The sequence below is a fragment of the Monodelphis domestica genome, chromosome 7, assembly GCF_027887165.1.
Source record: "Monodelphis domestica isolate mMonDom1 chromosome 7, mMonDom1.pri, whole genome shotgun sequence".
NCBI lineage: Eukaryota > Metazoa > Chordata > Mammalia > Didelphimorphia > Didelphidae > Monodelphis > Monodelphis domestica.
The window spans coordinates 33,113,646-33,134,566 of NC_077233.1; the positions used below are offsets into that span (position 1 = coordinate 33,113,646).

The 20,921-nt window shown below is 38.8% G+C and overlaps 1 protein-coding gene and 1 long non-coding RNA gene across 2 annotated transcripts in view; one reads left to right on the forward strand and one right to left on the reverse strand.

The window, feature by feature from the left end:
- MITF (melanocyte inducing transcription factor) overlaps window positions 1-20,921 on the forward strand; it is a 294,197-nt gene that overhangs the window by 245,214 nt on the left and 28,062 nt on the right. Inside the window, 3 exon segments of the mRNA XM_001372678.4 lie at window positions 6,228-6,455; window positions 8,219-8,302; window positions 10,533-10,628. Of these exon segments, the coding sequence (XP_001372715.1) occupies window positions 6,228-6,455; window positions 8,219-8,302; window positions 10,533-10,628 (408 nt within the window).
- The window catches only part of LOC130455420 (uncharacterized), a 21,512-nt gene continuing 15,387 nt past the window's right edge, over window positions 14,797-20,921 (reverse strand). The window contains exon 2 of the long non-coding RNA XR_008913371.1: window positions 14,797-14,919. This is a non-coding gene — a long non-coding RNA (uncharacterized LOC130455420). The remainder of the gene's footprint in view (window positions 14,920-20,921) is intronic.

Consider the following 20,921-nt stretch of genomic DNA (forward strand, 5'->3'; position numbering starts at 1 on the left):
TTGTATCTCAAGAAGCTAGCCAGCACTTTGCATGAGTTTATACCTTGATCTGTATTATTAAAAGAATAAAATTTTTTGAACAAAACAAAGCTAAAGTCAACATTTAATAAATGTTTGTTGAACTAAATTGAATTGAATAGTTCCCCTTGCTTTTACTGGCCCATATATTTTATTTTTTTCTTTCTGGATTAATGGGTCAGATAATGGTAGTAGAACTTCTCCACCCTTATTTGGTTTTCTGCTTTTTCTCATCAAGTAAAATTAGTTTCAGATTGAGAATCATAGAAAGAATTAAATGAGAGAGAATTGAAATCTAAGATAAATGAAGAAAGAGTTTCCCTGAATGTATTCAAGATAACAGCCTGGAAGAATTTTATCCAAAGACATTGAAAGAATTTGCAAATGAAGGGCTATGGGTTAAGAAATTTTTAGTTGGAAGGTATTTCAGGGTCATTGATTCTACTATTCTTTCCCCCTGCCTTTCCATTTTATATATGATTAAATTGAGACCCAGGGGAGTTAAACAATTTGCCTCAGTCATACAGGTAGTATCAGATGTTGATTTTAAACCCATTTTCTGATTCCAGAGCCAGTACTTTCCCCATTAGACTATGATTTCTGAGCCCTACCTTGTCATTGATTTTTAAAAATTCATGAAGAGGGGACAGCTGGGTAGCTTGTCCTAGAGAAAGGAGGTCCTAGGTTAAAATCTGACCTCAGACATTCCTAGCTGTGTGACCCTGGGCAAGTCACTTAATCCCTGTTGCCTAGCCCTTACCACTCTTCTGCCTTCAAATCAATACATCATATTGATTCTAAGATGGAAGGTAAGGGTTAAAAAAAAAATCACAGAGAATGAGATAAATGCCATAGGATGGATTATGGGAAACTATTGCCTCAATTTTCAAAATTTTCAAAATTCAAAATTCAAAAAAAAATTCAAAAAGGGTAGAAATTCTAGAAGTAATTAAGGAATTTTGTCTTAAATTCATAAGCTCTTAGATTTAACTAACTCATAGCTTTAGAGTTAGAAGAGATCTTACAGATCATTGAGTACTCTGTCAACTCTGTGCTGAGGTGACAGTGAGCGTGCCCACAGAGAAGGCTCTGAGTGTCTCCTCTGGCACACGTGCCATAGGTTTGTCAACAGAGGGTTTGACTGTGTTCAGAAGAGATTGACTAGGTTGGTGGTGAGGTTTAAAACTATATATACTGTGCAACAATCACTTAATAAAATTTGAGTTGGTTCACTTTGAGAAGCTAAGATGTAGGGAATCTAGTACAGTTTCACATATTTAAAGACTTATCTATGGAAGAAGGGTTAGACTTTTTTTAAGTTTAGCCCCAGAAGGAAGGTCTGGGCAGAAACTGGAGAAAAGAAGATTTGATCTTTACAATAACCTTTTGAGGCAGGCAGGACAGGGCAGAGACATTTGACTTTATGTGAAAACCCCTCTCAAATAAGACAGCTGTCACACAGAAAAATGCAGTGACTTGTCCATTAACAAAGGGGATTACCCCTTTTCATCTGATTCATAGACTGAGAATAACTGGAAATCATGCCCTTCCCTTTTCTATTTGGGAGTTTTTGGAGAATCAGTCTGGGTTAATTTGTGTTACCTAGTCTAGATGACCCAGAAAAAGACAGCAAAAAGAAAGAGAGAAGGATTGCCTCTCAAAGTCCTGAAAGACTTGTTGGCAGGTACTGATGTGACCTGAAGGCATGCGGGGAAAGAGTCTAGAGGAAAGAGTCTGCAGGCACACTAAACAGACCAATTCGAGGGATTCAAGACAGAAGTATTCTTTTTTTCCCTTTTAATCATGCCTTCTTAGAGTCAATACTGTGGACTGATTTCAAGTCAAAAGAGTGGTAAGGGCTAGGCAATGGCAGTTTAGTAACTTGCCCAGGGTCACGCAGCAAGAAACTGAGTTTAGATTTGAACCCAGGACCTCCTGAGAAAGAGATATTCTTACAGCCTGCTAAAGAGACTGTTTGTGGAAAAGACTGTTTTATCTGGCTCCTGTTTCACAAAAGAGCCATAACCTTCTTAGTTGTGGCTGCGGTGTAAGCTTGTCATGATCGGTAGCTTGAGAGGAGGTAACTATCATGGTCTGCCTGAGAAGAGCCAACCGCTATGGACTGTTGAGACCAAGGCTGAGGGGCAGCTGTAAGAAGGCTCATCCCTTTTGGAAAGAGTTAGGACAGTGACAGCTTCCAGAAGATCCTCATCTCTCTCCTGCTGGTACAGAGAACGATGATGGCAGAAGTGGTGAGTGCAAACTCCAGTGTCAGTGACCAGGGGATTGTTGCCAGCAAGAGTACAGTTTAGCATAGAGCCCCAATGTGGAGCGGACCTTTGCCTGGGCTCCTCCCAGGGCATCACTTTGAGTTCTGGAGACCGGATATGACCCTAGAGCAAGGCAGCCCAATGGATGCTAGGCTCTCTGACTCTGTGCATTAGATGTGAACCCTTTTTGTACTCTTTACTTTCTAAGCTTGGTGACTCCAAGGATCCCCAAGGGGGACTCATGTGTGTATGAGACATGGAAGTTCCCACTTTCCACCCGACTGGAGGCAACAAGGAAGAGAAGGGGGTGGGGGTGTGTGTGAAGGGAAGAGGCATCTATGAAGTACCTGCGGTGTGTTAGGCATTGGCTAACCAACCCCTTGACAAATAATGTCTCATTAAGTCAGAGGACCCTCAGAATCTACTTAAACATAAAGGCTACATCCATACAGTGCTGGTTGTGTGACTTGTATCCAGTGTACGGATTCAATGGCGATATGAGTTTTTCCCAAGAATGGGAGGAGAGAAGCCCTCTTGATCATCTTCAATCTTGCTGTTATACCATTTGTACCACTTTGTCCTGTCATGCTGCCTGGTAGCATGACGTAATGATCAAAATGCTTTGCTGGCACAAGGATTGGGTTCAAATCTACCTCAGATTCTTACAAGCTTGTTTGTTGTTGTTCAGCCATTTTTCAGGCATGTCTGACCAATTGTGACCCCATTTGGGGTTTTCTTCACAAAGTTAAAGGAGTGGTATGACATTTCCTTCTCCAGCTCCTTTGAAAGATATAGAAACAGAGGCAGATGGGGTTGAATGCCTTGCCCAGGGTCACCAAAGTAAGTATCTGTGGCCATATTTGAACTCATGAAGTTGAATCTTCTTGATTCTAAGCCCAGTGCTCGATCCACTGTGCCACATAGGTGCCCATACAAGCTTATTGGATCCTAGGTAAACCCTTTAATTTCTTTAAGCCTCTGCCTCCTCATCCATAAAATGGAGCATTGAATGCAGTGCCCTCTAGTGTCCCTTACAGTTCCCCATCAATGCTTCCAAGATCCTTCCAAATTAGATGATGACTTTTGATCTTAAAAAGAAACTTGATTCAAGACCACAGAGATGTGTTAACCTGACGATGTCAATTGCAAAGGCCTCAGGTATGTGGAATAACTTTATTTTCTGCCTCCTATTTTAAACTTTGGAAAATGAGGGGAAAATCCAGTGTAACATATAGTCTGCTTAGGGCTAGTCAGTCTCCCCAAAAAGAGCATCTGGAAGGGGAGCATCATTCGTCGACCACCCCAATGGAGGCACTGCAGTCAAAGTGACTGCCCTCCCTCTGTGTAGTGAAGACCTACCTCACCTACTGTTCCAGATAGTGAAAGAGCTGTTCCTTGACTTGTGAATATGCAAAATTCGGATTCATTAAAGAATAAGGATCTGCCAGTGAATTAACATTTATTTTTAAACGTGTAGCTTGGCTTTTTTTTTAAAGTGCAATAGTAAAATAAGCACATTACAAGCATTGCCCTCATTTTATGTTTATTTTAGAAACGTCTATTGTCCTCCTCATTAGCATGTCTGGACCCTTTAGGAACCTGAAAATGTTGCTGGGAGCCTGTGTGTAGGGACCAGTCAGTCCCCTTGGAGAATGTGGCCCCCACCCCCAAGCTCCTTCTGTGGCTGGCTCTTACTGTGAGGCAGCTTAACATGAGAAATGAAGGGGGAGCTCCAGATGTGACAGCTCAAAGATGGTTTTCCTCTCCATTTGAACTGTGAGCGCCAGGCATGTCTATATTCTACTGTAGCCAAACCTAAGGATTTGTGAGATGGAAATACAGTGACTCGAAGTTAAATAGCTCCAGCTATTTATCAGGTGTGCCTGTCTTGTTCAGGGGAGCTATACTGGAGAAAAGGATGTGGGGTGGCATCCAGAGCTCCCTGATTCGCTGAGTCAAAGTGATGTCGGAGCGGCTTCTTTCTGGGAAGCAAGGAGTTCAGGCTGGTCATTCTTCCCTTGAGTTTTGCAAGTGTTGGCATTTCAGCGTGTGAGGAAGTGGAATTAAAAACAAATTTCTGATCAAATGATTGAAGTCCTTCCAAAGCCTCCCATGTCTTCTTTGATTCCTTTGGGCTGTTTAAAAACATTTTCTTCATAAATGTAAAGCGTTGATTGTCCACATGTACATGCCCCTTCTCTAACTATAAAGAAAGATCTGCACTGGGGTTGGGGTGTATGTCCAGTGCCCAGAGGTTCATCAGAGGGCCACAGGGGGTCTTCATGTTTGGGCGATGGCCGATGGATGAAAATCCTCCCAGATTACAGCTTTGAGGCAGGATCTGTTTCCCTAAGTGAGCACACAACTAACTCTTAACCTTATTGCTGAAAGAGCAATACCATTGTCTATTAATACTACTGGAACTAAAGCTGAATAGTGAATTGGCCTTGATCTGACTGTCTGTCTGACTTTGATAGCCCATCACTTAAAAGGTTCTTTTATATTAACGAAGAAACATGACGTCAAGCTGGACAAAATATTAATATCAATATTTAGTACAGCGCTGCAGCGCTGCCCAAAAAAAGCCCCTTGTGTGAACAGTTTCTTTACACGCATAACTAATTAGCTTAGGTTATTATAAGCTGAGCCTCGCAATGAAGTTTCCTGTGGAGCGTCTCAGGGTACCTTGTTTATAGTGCCTTCCCTATAGCAGTCTTCAGCTTGGAGTTACCGAAAGTGGGGTGTCTATTTTCATTCGGGTTTCCTGGCTTGGATCGGGACCACAGAACACATTGTTATGCTGGAAATGCTAGAATATAATCATTACCAGGTGAGCCTTTTAATAAATATATGTCTGTTACCATTCATCTTTAGATTATGTTAGAAATGATGGGGACCGAAAGAAGGCTTTCTGTTTGTTCAGTAGCTGCACTCTTCTCAATAACTGGAGCTATTTGATCATTTGAATGCTATTAATTGTTCAGTGTGATAACAGATGGTCTGTGCATTTTTAAATCTGAAAATTAAATGTGTTTTTCTTGCGATAATACTCAGTTCTTTGTATCAGTGCCTCTAGCAGCCTTTATAAGGGGAAAAAGGGATTTAAAAAGGCATCTTTGATTATCAAGCAGAATTTCTAGCATCTCGTTAACTTAGTCTTGAAAAAGGCAAGAAAAAATACCCAAACCAAACACCTTTATTCCTTGCTTACTAACCGGAGCATTTAGAATGCTTCCAGGGAAAGGTTTCTTATTTTAAAAGAACGGCTTCGATGTTGGGACTACCTTTTCAGTTAAGTTCAGTCTTAATTAAAATGTTGAGTAATCATGTTCATTTGAAAGTGGAAGGAGTAATTTGCCCTGGTTGATTTAATCAAGGGAATGTTTCTGTTTGTTTGTAAGAACTGCCTTACTGTTGGTTTCTTAAACAGACACTTCTTGACATTCAAAAATCATTTTGTGAGAAAAGTAGAATTGAAATGGATCCGTATTTTTTGCTTTAAATCAAAATCTTTAAAAGGAGAACACAAATAAAAACAAAAACGCACCAGTTCTTGGGTTGAGATCTCCCCAACCCTCCCACATTTAATGATTGATTGTTATTGTAATTATTGATGTTGAAAAGCTGGACTGAGGTGAAGGAATCTCAAGAATTGTATAATCACCCAGGCCATAGTCTTGTCAAAGACTTTCCATTCGCCATGCTATCATTTGCTGTGTCTCCAAGAAGGCACATCTGCTCTCAGAGAGATAATGGAAGATTCTGTGAATGAGCTGGGGTGATAAGGGGGGGATGTTAAAAATACACGTTTGATTTTAAAACGATTTCTGTTGCCTTACTGCTCTTAAAAAAAAATGGGGTGGGGAGGGGACAAAGCAGCAACCAAGCATCCATTAATAATATGTTATTTTTCTCTTTTCCTTCTGTATCCATATTCAGGTTCAGACCCATCTAGAAAACCCCACCAAGTACCACATTCAGCAAGCCCAAAGGCAACAGGTAAAGCAGTACCTTTCTACCACTTTAGCCAATAAACATGCCAACCAAGCCCTGAGCTTGCCTTGTCCAAACCAACCTGGGGACCATGTCATGCCACCTGGACCTGGGAGCAGCGCACCAAATAGCCCCATGGCTATGCTCACACTTAACTCCAACTGTGAAAAAGAGGTAATTTATGTCTCCTCTCCTCTCTTCTCCTGTCCTCTCTTCTTAGACAACATGGTTCTAGGTAGCATTTTCTTAGTGCATTTAATGATGAAAGTCCCTTCTTGTACTATTTAGTAATTTTTCTGTTGCCGCTGCTCAGAATACTTTCTAGTTATGTGATTTCGAGCAAGACCTCTAAGCCTCTGAAAGCCTCTCCTCCTGTAAAATAGAGGGGAAAATAGTCTCTGCCTCACACAATGCTCGTGATGATCACAAAATGTGCTATACTGTGCCTGGCATTTAAACAGTGCTTAATAAATACTCATTGATTGGTTGAAGCAAGTAATTTCCAAACTTCAATGTTATATCTAATTGGAAGTAATTTATAATTATCATTATTATTATTATTATTAACAATTTTTTTTGAATGCCTGACACCCAAAGTGGTGCTTCCCCAGATCAAGGATTCTTAACCTAGAGTCTCTGAATTTTCAAAAAAATATTTTGATAATTATTTTAACTTGATTGATTTTCTTTGTGCCCTGTGTATTTTGTGCATTTCAAAACATGATCTTGAGAAGGAATCAATAGCATCACCATTCTGCCAAAGGGGTCCACAACTCCTAAAAAAAGTTAAGGTCATTGCCCTTGAAAATTATCTAGCCCCATTCTAAGTGGAATGTAGCTCTCATCTATCTTCTTTCAGATAATTTCCACTTTTGACTTACACTGTTTTTCTCAATATTACAGTTAAAGCCTTTCAGTTTCCAGAGCAGTAAAAATGATTAAGAGGGAGAAAAAATAGGGAAGGTGGAGACAAGAAAGCAAGTCTAGAAAAGGTGTGGGACAGGCGGTGAGAAGTCCCAGTTTTTGTGAATGTCTGGAATATTATTTTTATTTCTCGTTAAAATGAAAAAAAAAGTCAAAGAATGTGATATTTGGGAAGATTCAAATAATATCGCTGATAGAAATTTTTAAAGAAAAATGCTCAGTAAAATAGATTCCACAAAATTATAGAATTTTAGAATTTTGACATTGGAAAAAGGCTTGGTAGTCATCAGGACCAAGAATTCTCTCTGTAGCAAAAAGCAGCCAGCAATTGCTTGAAGATGATGTCTCATTTTACTCAAACACCAAATACATCCAGTGATATCCCATTCCATTTTGGTAGATCTCTAATTTCAGGAAGTTTTTTTTTTTATCTCCTTGATACTTATTTTATTATAATTTTCACCTTTCAGAGTTTTCTAAACATTAAAATGTGCTACCTCATTCTCCAAGGTGTAGCCTGAATTGGAGAAAAAGCAAAGACCTCTCCTTCCATTCCATTGTTACGTTAGACTTTTTGCTTTACAAGGTCCTTTTTGTGTATTAGAAAAGAATGTTTTATTGAAGTTGTCATGAGTAGATCAAGATTTGACCTAAGTGGTACCCTAAGAAGTTATGCATATTATAATAATGGAAATCCTACTCTTTTGCAAAATCCATTTATAGTTTCAGTTCCCTCTTCCCCCAGCATTTCGGTTGATTTTCCACTTTTCTAAGGGTTCCCACCTTTACCCTTCATCTCTTTTACTATTTTGATTACAAAAGACATGCATCACTCCTCTCTCCCCAGGCAAGTGAATAAAACGTGGCCAACCTCGTTTTGAGTTTTGTGAAACTTTAAATTTACGTGAAACTTAGGTCTACACATTGGGGTGCTGTCCACTTCTTACATATGTTGGCATGTGATACTGAGAAAAGAATCAGCGTATTTGTGTTTTGTTTTTATGTCTTTACAGGGGTTTTATAAGTTTGAAGAGCAGAACAGGGCTGAGAGTGAGTGCCCAAATATGAACACGCATTCTCGAGCATCGTGCATGCAGGTACTGAATGACTAGCAGCCAGAGGATGTAACACTCTGTAATGAGGACCTATATTTGTTGCTGATCACACCTTCCTGATGACTTAAGGGTTTTTTTCCCCCATTGATTTTTTTTAAGAGAGTGACAGGAACTTTTAACTTTCTCCGTAGCATCTTGTGATTAAAAGATAGGAAATGAATTTGGAGGCCTTTTTTGGGTCTGTTTTAAGTGTTTAAAATAATTCTCATAAGCCTAGAAGACATTTTTTAATGAATTAAAAATAGGTACCCATTTCAAAAACTGTACACAGCATAAACATTTCTTGAGAAGACTGATAAAGAAGCATTGCTGTTATTTGAATTTCTTCCCCATATTTCTCCTAAAACAGGATAAACCTGGCAAAAACGTATAATATACTTGTTCGGACAGCATATTTCTTATCTATTACTAGACCAGAAATAGGACATCATTTTGGAGCACCTGCAGGAAATACAGTGTAGGGAGGGAAATAGTATTGGAGATATGGTCCTGGACTAAGGATTTCACTGTGCTAGGCAGCTCCTGAATGAGGAAAGTCCCTTTATCAATGCAGATGGACACCTTAGAAAGTTGCTTGGACCATTGAGATGTAACTAGAGAGATGAGCCACAAGTAAGACTTGAACTCGTCTTCCTGGCTTCATGCTCTTTTTATTCATTATACCATACTGGTTCTCATAACAACAATAAACATATCCGTAATAACCACCATAGCTAGCATTTATCTGGCACATTAAAGTTTACAGTTCACTTTTTAAACTATGTTATTTGAAATTCACATATAAGGTATTGATCTCAGTGGAGAAAAAAGTCCATCAGACCTTTGTTATGGGCATAAAGAACAAGGTTGAATAAATGGAGTAAAGAAAGTAAAATAGAAATGGGAGAAGAGGAGGTTGTGTGAAGTCCCTGATTTCATTATAAACAGAACTATGAGTCTTTAACACACAAACACACTCTGTCTGTCTGTCTGTTTCTCTGTCTCTGTCTCTCTGTCTCTGTCTCTGTCTCTCTGTCTCTCTGTCTCTGTCTCTGTCTCTCTCTCTTAAAGAAAGCTACTTTCTATTCACTGGATGTTTACTGAGAAATGTTTGCACAGACCTGTATTTGTGAGTGCTGCAATGCCCATGTAATCACTGTTGTTTATTATCATCATAACTGATGTTTTGGTACTTCAGGAATAAAATTGATCTAGTGGGAATGTCAGCTCTCCAACCGTAATGATAACCTCGTCCTGATGTAATCCCCTGGGAATACAAAGAACTTTTGGCAGCTGTGCAAGAATAAATTGTTATTTTATAAGTCACTAGGAGAACCCTCTCACAAGCTTAATGCTGGAAAGTTTTGGGGCTACTCCTTGGCAGGCAGTAGTGGGCCGTGCCGTCCCCAAAGGGGCCAAGGATGGATTGCCATCTGTGTTTTTCCTCTTCCCGTGAGGAAAGAGGAATGCTATAGTGCTTGATCACCAGGGAGAAAAAGGAAATGGCAGACATCATTCAAGAGGATTTCCTAGTGTTAATGAGAAGCAGTGTGATATAGTAGGTAAGGTCAAGACGACTCAGATTCCCATCTTGCCTCTGTTACACTCTACCTGTGTAACTCTGGGCAAGATAAGTGAGCAAGTCACTTATCTTCTTGATATCCCTAGACTGTAAGCCAGATGACTTGCTAATATGCATTAATGGAGGGAATAATAATGCTAACAATAATTATCACAATAGCTGATATTTATTACCTTATGGTTTCTAAAACTCTCTGTGTAGGTTGTCTCTTGTGATCTTCACAGCTAAGGAATTCTAAGCTCTACTTGATTCCCCTTTATAAGAAGAAAAGAAAATATCTCTCACTTTGTTTTTCTTTTTTTTGGGGAGGAAAGAAAGGAATTTTTCAAAATCTAACATTCATGAAAGATTATTAGAAACTTTGAATCATGCTTTAAGCAAAAGAGTGATTGGGGACAGTTGGTGGCTCAGTGAATGTAGATACAGAAGGTACTGGGTTCAGTTCTGGTCTCAGATACTTCCTAGCTCTATGAGTCTGAGCAAGTCACTTAACTCCCATTGTCTAGCCCTTGCAACTGTGGAACCAGGACACAGTATTAATTCTAAGGCAGAAGATAAGATTTAAAAAAAGAGAGAGAAAAAGGATGAGCATGTGTGGCGATTTGTACTTTCCTTTGCTTACTCCTATCTTTCATTACTCTGTTCCAACAGATGGATGATGTAATTGATGACATAATTAGCCTTGAGTCAAGCTATAATGAAGAAATCCTAGGCCTGATGGATCCAGCATTGCAAATGGCCAATACGGTATTTATCTACATTATTTTGTAACACAGTCATAGATTGCTACCAAAAGCCACATCCTTTCTTTTTATTTTTTAAGCATACACAAGAATTCTTGTCTTGGGACTCTTGTGGTTAACAAAATGGGGTACTGTCCTATGATCACTTAGTATATGATTTTTGCCATTGGCATCATGAATTTTATAGACAAGAAGGGAGCAGAAGAGGTTATGACTAGACTCTATTGTCTTTGGTGCAAATCCATTTCTTAGATGCATGATGGTGCCTGAGATATATTTAAGCTCTCAAACCACTTGAAAACCATTTATGGTATTATAGCAGCAACATCAGGAGGTTCATGAGATATTAATGTTCAAAGTGGCATGTAGTGCACTTCATCAGGACTCTGATTTACTATCTGTAGTCATCTAGGAATGAAGGAGAAGAAGATTATTATCCATCAATTTAAAATCTTAATTGCTATCAGAAGCCATGTATTTGGTTGTATTTAGGAGCAATGAGTGGGATTTGCAAAAAGATAAACACATGTTTGATATAAGAAAAAAAACTTCCAATAGAGTTACAAAAAGTAGAATGAACTACTTCAGTAGAGAATGGACTCCACCCAAGAGTGTGCTGGGGCCAGCTCATGGTAGCTCAAGATGGCTGATTGATTGTTAAATTTTTAGTGTTAGCATTTATCTCTTGGAAATGGTCAAATATTACAAATCAGAGCTGGATTTACTATTTTGTTAATTGAGATTTAACAAAGTGATTGAAGAAAAAAACCAAATACAGATTAAACTTAAAAGTATATCCTATGTTTTCCAAGAACCAGCTGTTCAACCTTACCTAGAGCACACCGTTGACTCCTCACTGGAAGGCTTCATGTGTAGACTGAATAACCAGTGTCCAATGTGTTCTTTTTTTTGAGGGGAGGGGTGTTCCTTTTCATGTGTGGCTTCTGAGGTTCCCTTCAACTCTGAAATTTTGTGATTCTCTGAATTCCCATGGGTTATGCCTGTCACTTTAAATGTTATCCCCGAGTCTCGTTATCCAGTTTTCCTTAATGGCTGTGCCATGAGACTGTATTGTATTAAAAATAGGTACTTCCAGAAATAAATCCCCTTGGTGTGCTAGACAGAACTTATACTCACTTCTACAATATAGTGATTTCATAATATAATGAGATACTCTCTTTTCCCAGCCCATCCTGGTCTTCTGTGCTTATGTCCCAGCTTATCAAGTACTTCTCTTATTCTTTATTCAAGGCCCCATCTTTGACAGCTTGAAGCCTCAGTTGTATTCTTTTAGAACATTTTAAATTTACTTTTATTGATATCTTTGGTTTTCAAACCACCTTCATTTCCAGATATATGTTTACCCCTTCATTGCCTAGAGGACTTTCTCTTTTAACAGAGTTTTGTTTTTTTTTAAAGAGAGAAAAAAGTGTAGTAAAATATATCAAGAAATCTGTTGTCCTTGTTGGTATCTATTAGTTGGTCAACATATAAAAATGTGTATTACGTACTAGACAACATGATCCAAACTGTAGGTCTACAAAGAAAGATAAAAACAAGCCCTCATCCTCAAGGAACTCACATTCTAATGGAAGAGATGACGTGCAAATAACTACTTACCTAAAAAATATATGTCAGGGAAATGGGAAGCAATTGCAGAGGAAGACCCTCTGCCGTGTTCCATCCCATCATTCCTCATTTCTGTGAAGAGGGAAAACAGGGCCAGGGGTGGTGGTGAATCTTCTCAACTCTTTCTGGAGCCAAGCTTGGGCATTAGAATTGCATAGCGTTGCCATGTTTTAGTTGGGTGGTGGTTGTTTTTTGTTTTTCTATAACGATGATGTATATTGTTTCCCTACTGTTTACTTCTCTCTTCATCAGTTAGAGGTGAATCTCATGATCCTCTGAAGTTCCCATCTTGCCCTTTATGCCTTTCCTTTCATGGACCGTGCAGGCTGTGCTCTTCTAACAACAACGTTTCCCCTAACACCAGTCTTTTCAGATAAATGTATTCTCATCTTCAATGTGCTTTTGCTTCAGCCTCTCAAATCTCAGCTTGCTTTTGGAGTATCCCCTGATGGCCATATATTGTGGTGTCTTTGCTAACATTTTGCAGGGTAGCATCAAAGCTGTAAGAATGGTAGTTGGGTAATAATACAGAGGGGAGTCTACACAGGGGCATTTTATAACTTAGCCTAAAAATGTAGCTTTAAAGGCTCACCTTGCAATGTCTCTCACCTGAATTTCTGGCAGCTTAATAAAAAAAAAAGCAATATCTTAGTACCCCCAAATGATGGCACATGTGTGTGTTTTATATACACACAATATATACATGTATGTGTCAGTATGCAGATGTGTTTATCATACAAAATATAGTATACACATGTGTCTATATATGTACACATGTTGTGAACCAGGAATAAATGATGATTTATACACATTTACCAGAATAATCACATTCAGAGATTTCTTTTGAGGATGCAGTAATGACAACAAGCTCAGAACTTCTATAGGGGAAGACCTAGATAAGTGACTAGTTGAGCTGGTTCCTGATTGCAGTGCCTGGTGCCATGCTTAAAAGAGGAGCCTTAGTCTCTTTGGCACAGGAAAACCCATTGCTTTTCCATCATTACTTCCATCTGTGTTCCTTCAGCTTAAAAATTAGGTTTCTTAATTGATTCCTTGGCTAATAGATGAGAACTCTGGTTCCTCCTAAGAAAGTCAAATGTAGATTTAAATTCAGATTATTTAGTCTGTCTTAAGTGTGACCTGGAATAAGTGGTAGGGTCATATTTTTTAAAACTTGGGTGGGGGGCATCTGGGTAGCTCAGTGGATTGAATCAGGCTCAGAGACGGAAGTTCCTAGGTTCAAATCTGGCCTCAGACACTTCCCAGCTGTGTGACCCTGGGCAAGTCACTTAACCCCCATTGCCTAGCCCTTTGCTTTGGAACCAATACACAGTGTTGCTTCTAAGAGGGGAGGAAAGGGTTTTTTGTTTGCTTTTTTTATTTAAACAACTAGGGATTTTTAATTGATAATTTTAGGTTTTCTTTCACATCACCAAAATTTTTTCTCAATTTCTCTCCCCTTCACCATTCTTAGTGAGCCATCTCATATAAGAAATGATATTTTTTAGGAAAAAAGAAAAAGAAGGAAAACTTTTAAAAATGACCAATTCATTAAAAAAAACACATAAAAATATGCTGTGTACCCACACCCATGGACCTCTCCTCTCTGCCAAGCAATGGGATTGGGGGGATCTCTTTTTTGGAGCCCAGCTTGTTTCAATCTTTTGCAAAATTCACTTTTTATTATTTCATAATTATTCTTTCTGTTGACATCATTGTAGTCATTACATGTGCTACCTTCTTGGCTCTGTTTTCAGTCTACATCAGAATGTGTAAATCTTTCAATGTTTCTCTGCAGTCATATTTATCTTTTAAAGAATAAGTAATATTCTCTGTACATTCATTTATCAGCACAGTTTATATGTTGTCATTCCTCAGTTGATAGTATTCCACTTAGTTTCCACTTCTCTGCTAGCACAAAAAGAACTGCTTAAAATATTTTGGCGTATATGGGAGGTTTCTTATCAGGGACCTCCACGGCATTTGTGCCTAGCCTTAGACTCTCTGGGTCAAAAGTTATGGACATTTTAGTCACGTTCTATACACAATCCTAAACTACTTTCCAAATTGGTCATCTTGATTCATAGTTCTACCAACACACCTCTGTACACTTAGCTTCCCACAACTTCCAGTGTTGTAGTCATCACCGAGTGTTCCATCTTTTGTAACCTTTGCCAATTTGCAGGGTGTGTGGTGAAATGTTAGTTTTCTTTTGATTTGCATTTCTCTTGTTATTAATGATTGAAGTCTTTTTCCATGTAGTCGTGACTATTTGGCCATTTTTCTTTGGAGAGCTTCATAACCTCGAATCCTTTCATATTTGGGAATCACTTTTGGTCATATAGCTCTTCATTGTCCCCAATTCTTAGATGCCAAAGGACTATATGAGAAATTTGAAGAGAAAAAAACAAGATTCTCCCTCCCCCCCATTCAAATGTTTCCCTTCTTTTTCTTCTGTAGAAACCATAGTAGAGATTTGTCATTGTGGATCACTTCGTATTATCAGTGCACTTCATTTTGACCATCATTCCATTAAAAAAAAATTAGGAGAGAAACAGTTTATATATCTTTGACAGACAGGAGTAGGAGATTTATTCTTCACCAAACAGTAGTGAAGGTTGATTAAATGGAACTGAGAAGTTTCTTCATCCACAGACCAAGTGCTCCTAGGGAAAGAAGGAAACCAGAGTCCGATTTAGAATCCATTTCCTTTGCCTTGAGGGCCCATACTCTTTCCCTTCATAGCTCCAGAAATGAATTTAATATTAAAAAATCCAGGATTCAGGTTCAAATCCTGATTCTGCCACTTGTCACTCATTGTCTGTTTGTCCTTGGATATGTCATTTAACCCTGTGAACACCCATTTCTTGATTGTAAAATAAGAGAGTTTTGTTCCATGTCCTCTGATTCCTTCCATTTCAAAATCTATGATCATGTGAATTATTAAGTCCTTATATTTATTTCTTTTCCTCGATTAAGCCTATGTTTAAGTTAGGACTTTAGTTTCCTCTGCTCTCCTCTGCTCTCCTCTGCTCTGCTCTGCTCTGCTCCGCTCTGCTCTGCTCTGCTCTCCTCTCTTCTCCTCTCCTCTCCTCTCCTCTCCTCTCCTCTCCTCTCCTCTCCTCTCCTCTCCTCTCTTCTCCTCTCCTCTCCTCTCCTCTCCTCTCTTCTCCTCTCCTCTCCTCTCCTCTCCTCTCCTCTCCTCTCCTCTCCTCTCCTCTGCTCTCCTCTCCTCTCCTCTGCTCTCCTCTCCTCTCCTCTCCTCTGCTCTCCTCTCCTCTCCTGCTCTCCTCTCCTCTCCTGCTCTCCTCTCCTCTCCTGCTCTCCTCTCCTCTCCTGCTCTCCTCTCCTCTCCTCTCCTCTCCTCTCCTCTCCTCTCCTCTCCTCTCCTCTCCTCTCCTCTCCTCTCCTCTCCTCTCCTCTCCTCTCCTCTCCTCTCCTCTCCTCTCCTCTCCTCTCCTCTCTTCTGCTCTCCTCTGCTCTCCTCTGCTCTGCTCTCCTCTCCTCTCCTCTCCTCTGCTCTCCTCTCCTCTCCTGCTCTCCTCTCCTCTCCTGCTCTCCTCTCCTCTCCTGCTCTCCTCTCCTCTCCTGCTCTCCTCTCCTCTCCTCTCCTCTCCTCTCCTCTCCTCTCCTCTCCTCTCCTCTCCTCTCCTCTCCTCTGCTCTGCTCTCCTCTCCTCTTCTCTCCTCTTTCCTTCCCTTTCTCTCTCCCCCCTCCCTCCCTCTCTCAATAGAAGGTAGAAGGAGCACTAACAGAGGAAACTGTCCTTAGGGAGTTACAGTCTAGAAATAACCATTCTGAGAGCACAACAAGGCCACTGTTGTGCCATTGCAAACAAAGCATAAAAGTCCTAGTTTACTTGTGGCAACAGTGCCTGATTGATATCCCAAGAAGGGGACCTCCATAGAAAGCAAAGGCTAACTTTTGGCAGTGATCATTTACTTGAAAAAATATTCATTTTGGTGCAGCAGGCCCACTGAAGACCTCAATTCAAATTAAGCTGAGGATGTAGATAAACGAGGTTCTCTTCTTGGTATGTGCCCTTTGTGACTATGGTCTTTATCAGCCTACTGTGCTGGTGGGATTTGGTGGAATCAGAGGCATGGCTATTATCTTGCATAAGATAGCAGAAAAGGTAGCCCATGAATTAGATATCCACATTCACAGAGGAGAATAGCAAAAGCTGACATGTATAAGACATGTTCCAGTTTGAAAAGGGTTTATATATCCCACTTAGTCCTCAAGACAACTCTCTGTTATTTCACTGTCCCCATTTTACAGATGAAAAAACCGAGGCCAAAAAATAGGTAAAGAGTTGTCCTCTCGGTAACACAGACCAATAAATCTCCCAGGCACAATTCAAATCCAGGTCTCCTTGGCTCCATCACTTTATCCACTGTGCCACCTAGCTTCAAAAAGACTTCTTTCCTTTCCACCCCCACCCCCCAACCACAACCAAGCAGATGAAAAAAATGATCCTTCCTGCTAGCAGTTCAATCTACCCAGATTTGAGGATGAGGATTTTTTTTGATCCTCTTGTTCATTATACCACGATTGTTATTCCATCTACCCTCCTTTCCTGCTTAAAACAAAGAACGATTATGCAAACGCAACCAACAAAGTAGGCATGTTTGACAGAGCTTGCAACATTCCATACCATAGTCCTCAACCTCTATCATTCAATTAGGCGACAAGCATTCATTTCACATCTACTCTGTGCCAAGCACTCTACTAGGTACTTGGGATACATGCAAAGACTCAATGTTCTCTGCTCTCTCAAGAGGCAGAAAATAGGTTTTGTCATTTGTTCTACAAGACCAAGCTTGGTTGTCTAAATTAATTTGTAACCCAGAATGATCCCAATGCTGGCTCAGATCCTTTCATCAATGGAAGGTTTGGGAAATTGTGGAATTTCTCCTTTGAGTCCAGGATTATCCTACCCAACTTCTTTTAATAAATATAAAAATCTGGTCATTGATACAAATGGTACAAGGATATCAATAGCCCCTCAGGATCTTAAGCTTCACTTCAGCTACCCCTTTTCTCTTTGCTTTTACACTTAAGATTGAGTTACAGGTGAAGAAATAGGTATCGTGATGGCAGACTTTCTGAAAAGCCAATTGTCATTATCATCAGCACCATTATTATATAATTATACTATATTGAAATCCAACATGACTGTCGTCATCGTCTTCTCCTCCTCCTCCTCCTTGTTCTCATCCTTACCTTTGTTCTCATTAGTATTATTATTTTGGTTGCTCTAGAGCTTGAATTTCATCACTGTAAGAAATTCCCTCCACTGGTCTTAACTGGTCACTCATCTGTGACTTGCAGACTTCAAAAGTTCCTTGTGGGCCCCAAGAGGTTGATTTTAGGCTAGGATCCCACATCTAGTAACTAGGACCCCAGCCAGATTTGAACTTAGATCTTCTTGGCTCCAGGCTGCCCTTTCCTTAGCTGCCTTTAGAGTAAGGGCATGCCCCCCCCCCCCTTGCTTAGGCAATTTATTGCCGTGTAATCAGATGACATATCCCCATCCTTGAGCTCAGGAACTTAGGAGTATCAGCTATTGGAAGTACTTATGAAAGGACTGGCAAACTTTCCTAAAGCATACAGCACCTGTCTGGCCAAGTTGACTTAACATCAGTGCATAGCAGGGGTGCTAATGTGGGAACACATCTCCTTGAACATGTCCTGCACATCAAAGGTCTTGGTGCTAAGAACTTTATCCCTTCTTGCCCCAGCTGACCCTCATTGGAACCTTCTTTTGGAAGAAGAGAACAGGTTGCTTTGGAATAGGAAAAGAGGGGCCAGATGTTGTTGCGGATTTTCAGATGGCCAGCTCCACATTCTTTGGGATTTTTGCATTAAATAATTCAAGCTTATTTAGCAAATAAATTTAACAAATCTTTGTTAACAAAGAGGCCAGAACTAACAACGCAAGGTCATGGTTGAATTGGACAAGTCAAAGTTGATTCAGAGAAAGCATCCTATTTGAAACAAAAAGCCATTTAATAGTAGGACTCTAGGCAAGGAAGAGAGTGGTGTTTCCTTCGTTTTCTTAATTTTTCCCAAGTTCCTTAGCCAAAATATGCTAAATTGGGCATGTATGTTTGTTTTTTTTAAGTAGTGTATATGTGTGTGGCAGAGGCAGAGACATTTATTCTGTTGAAGATTAAAAAAAAAAAACAAACCAAAGTAATATATGAGAAAAGACATTGAAAAGAAGTTTCATTTGTTCCCATTATAAGGAATAAGTTCCCATGTATCTTAGCCTTTTTTCTCAGTTCTAGGAGAGCATATTTAGTGTTCCATGTTTATTCTCTCTTCCTATTGTTTAGTTATTTTCAGTCACATCTGAATCTATGTGACCACATTGGGAATTTTCTTTGCAAAGGTTCTTTCTCCAGCTCATTTTACAGATGAGGAAACTGAGGCAAACAAGGTTAAATGATTTTCCCAGGGTCACACAACTACTGAACTCAGATCTTCCTGACTTCAGGCCTGCCATCTATCCACTGTGCCACCTAGCTACCGGTGTGTCAGTACTAGCTAATGTAAGAGCTAATCTGCTAAAAGATTTTAAAAAAATAATTTGTATTCATATTTTATTTAACCAAATATTTTGTTTTACTAAATTTCCCTCCATATTGTCCCTCTGTCCCTCCCAGAGAATCATGTTATATAACAAAAAAAAATTAAGAATTTTAAAGGAGATAAAAAGGGTCAGCAAACTGATCAATTCACTAAAAAACAAAGTCAAACCCATGTCACATTTTTTCCACACTCATGGATCTTCTACCACTATGAAGGAGTTGGGGGAGGTGTCTTCCTATATCTTTTGTTTGGGTCAATATGTTGTCTTTGTAAGATTTATTTTTGATTGCTTTTTAGTAGTTCTTTTGCTTTCCATTGTTGTTTTTGTTGTGTTTTTTATTTTCCTAGTTCTGTGTATTCTACTTTGTATCACTTCATTTCACTCTTTCTCTGTTTCTCTGCAGCCATCAAATGCATCATTTCTCATGACACAATAATTCTCCATTACCTTTGTATCCCAATATTTGTTTAATAATTTTTTTCCATTTTATGAGCATCTAACTTTGTTTCCAATTCTTTGGTATTATTAAAAGTGCTGCTTTAATTTTTTTAGTGTCTATGGAGACCTTCTTGGGGTACAAGTCTAGTAGCAGAATGTCTGGATAGAAAGGCATGGATATTTTAGTCCCTTTATTTACATAATTCTAATGAATGATTTAAGGCCCGAAGTCAGAAGATCTGTTCAGATCCAGCCTCCAATATTCTTGGCCATGTGACCCTGGATAATCCCATTTACATCAGTTTTCTCATCTGTAAGATGAGCTGAAGAAGAAAATGGCAAACCACTTCATTGTTTTTTCTAAAGAAATCCCAAATGGGGTCATGAAAAGTCAGATACATCTGAAAAGATTGAATACAATGAATGTTTGTTCTAGCTTTCAAATCCACCAATAATGCATTAGAAAATCCACATTTCCAAAATGTCTCCTAGGTTGACTATTACTATCTTTAGTCATCTTTGCCTATTTTCAAGCTATGTGGTGAATTCTCAAGCTTACTTGATTTGTGGATTTCCTTAGTGACTTGGAGCATTTTTTTTGTATCAGTTATTGGTTTGAAATTCTGCTTTTTTTTGTATCCTTTGACCATGATCTATTGTGGAATGGCTTTTGATCTATCTTTTTTATCATTATAATATATGTATATATTATATGTACCATAATATATATGTATATTACATGAATTATATATGCATAGAATTTTAGTGTATGTGCATGATTTTATTATCTATATATTATGTACATATAGTATCATGCATATAACACATGTATGATATAATTTTAATTTTGATACATATATTTATTATAATGTATATATTATATATAATATGTGTATACTTTATTTTGTATATATATACAAAATACCCTAAATATATAAGTATACATGTATATGATTTTTATTATGTATGTATATACAAACTTTTATCAGAGAAATTTGATACCCAGATTTTTTATTTCCATTTATATTCTCCCCTTATAATACTTCTTATGTAGAAATCAGTGTTCAAGTTCCCTGACAGGAATCATCCTTCCGTGGCCCCTGTCCATATCCCCTTGCTTATCCTGAGTTGTACATTTAGTTTTTATTTTTCAGTGTGTTCCAGAAAATTCTAAATAAACTGTATATAAATTACAAAGCAATTTTAAGTTGAGTTATTTGATATATACAGGTATACACTATTTGGAGTAATTGCAATAATAAAATCCTGGTTTTAACAGTTGTAGGATCATAGATCTAGAGTTAGAAGGGATCTTTGAATTCAATATTCTCATTTTATCGATATGGGAAAACTGAAGCGGAGTTGCCAGAATTATATACTCCTTTTGTTTCTAAAGGACAGAACTCTCTTACATCTCCCTAAAGAACTCTAGTCATAAGCAGATCATTCCGTCCTGGGACAACCCATCTAAATGTCAGATTGCTCTAATTTTTGAGGATTTTTTCCTTACATTGAGCCCCAACCTACTTTCCTGAAATTTCAACTCATTGATTCTACTTGTATTTTTCAGGGAAGAACAAGTCCATTTCTTCTTCTTCTTCTTCTTCTTCTTCTTCTTCTTCTTCTCTTCTT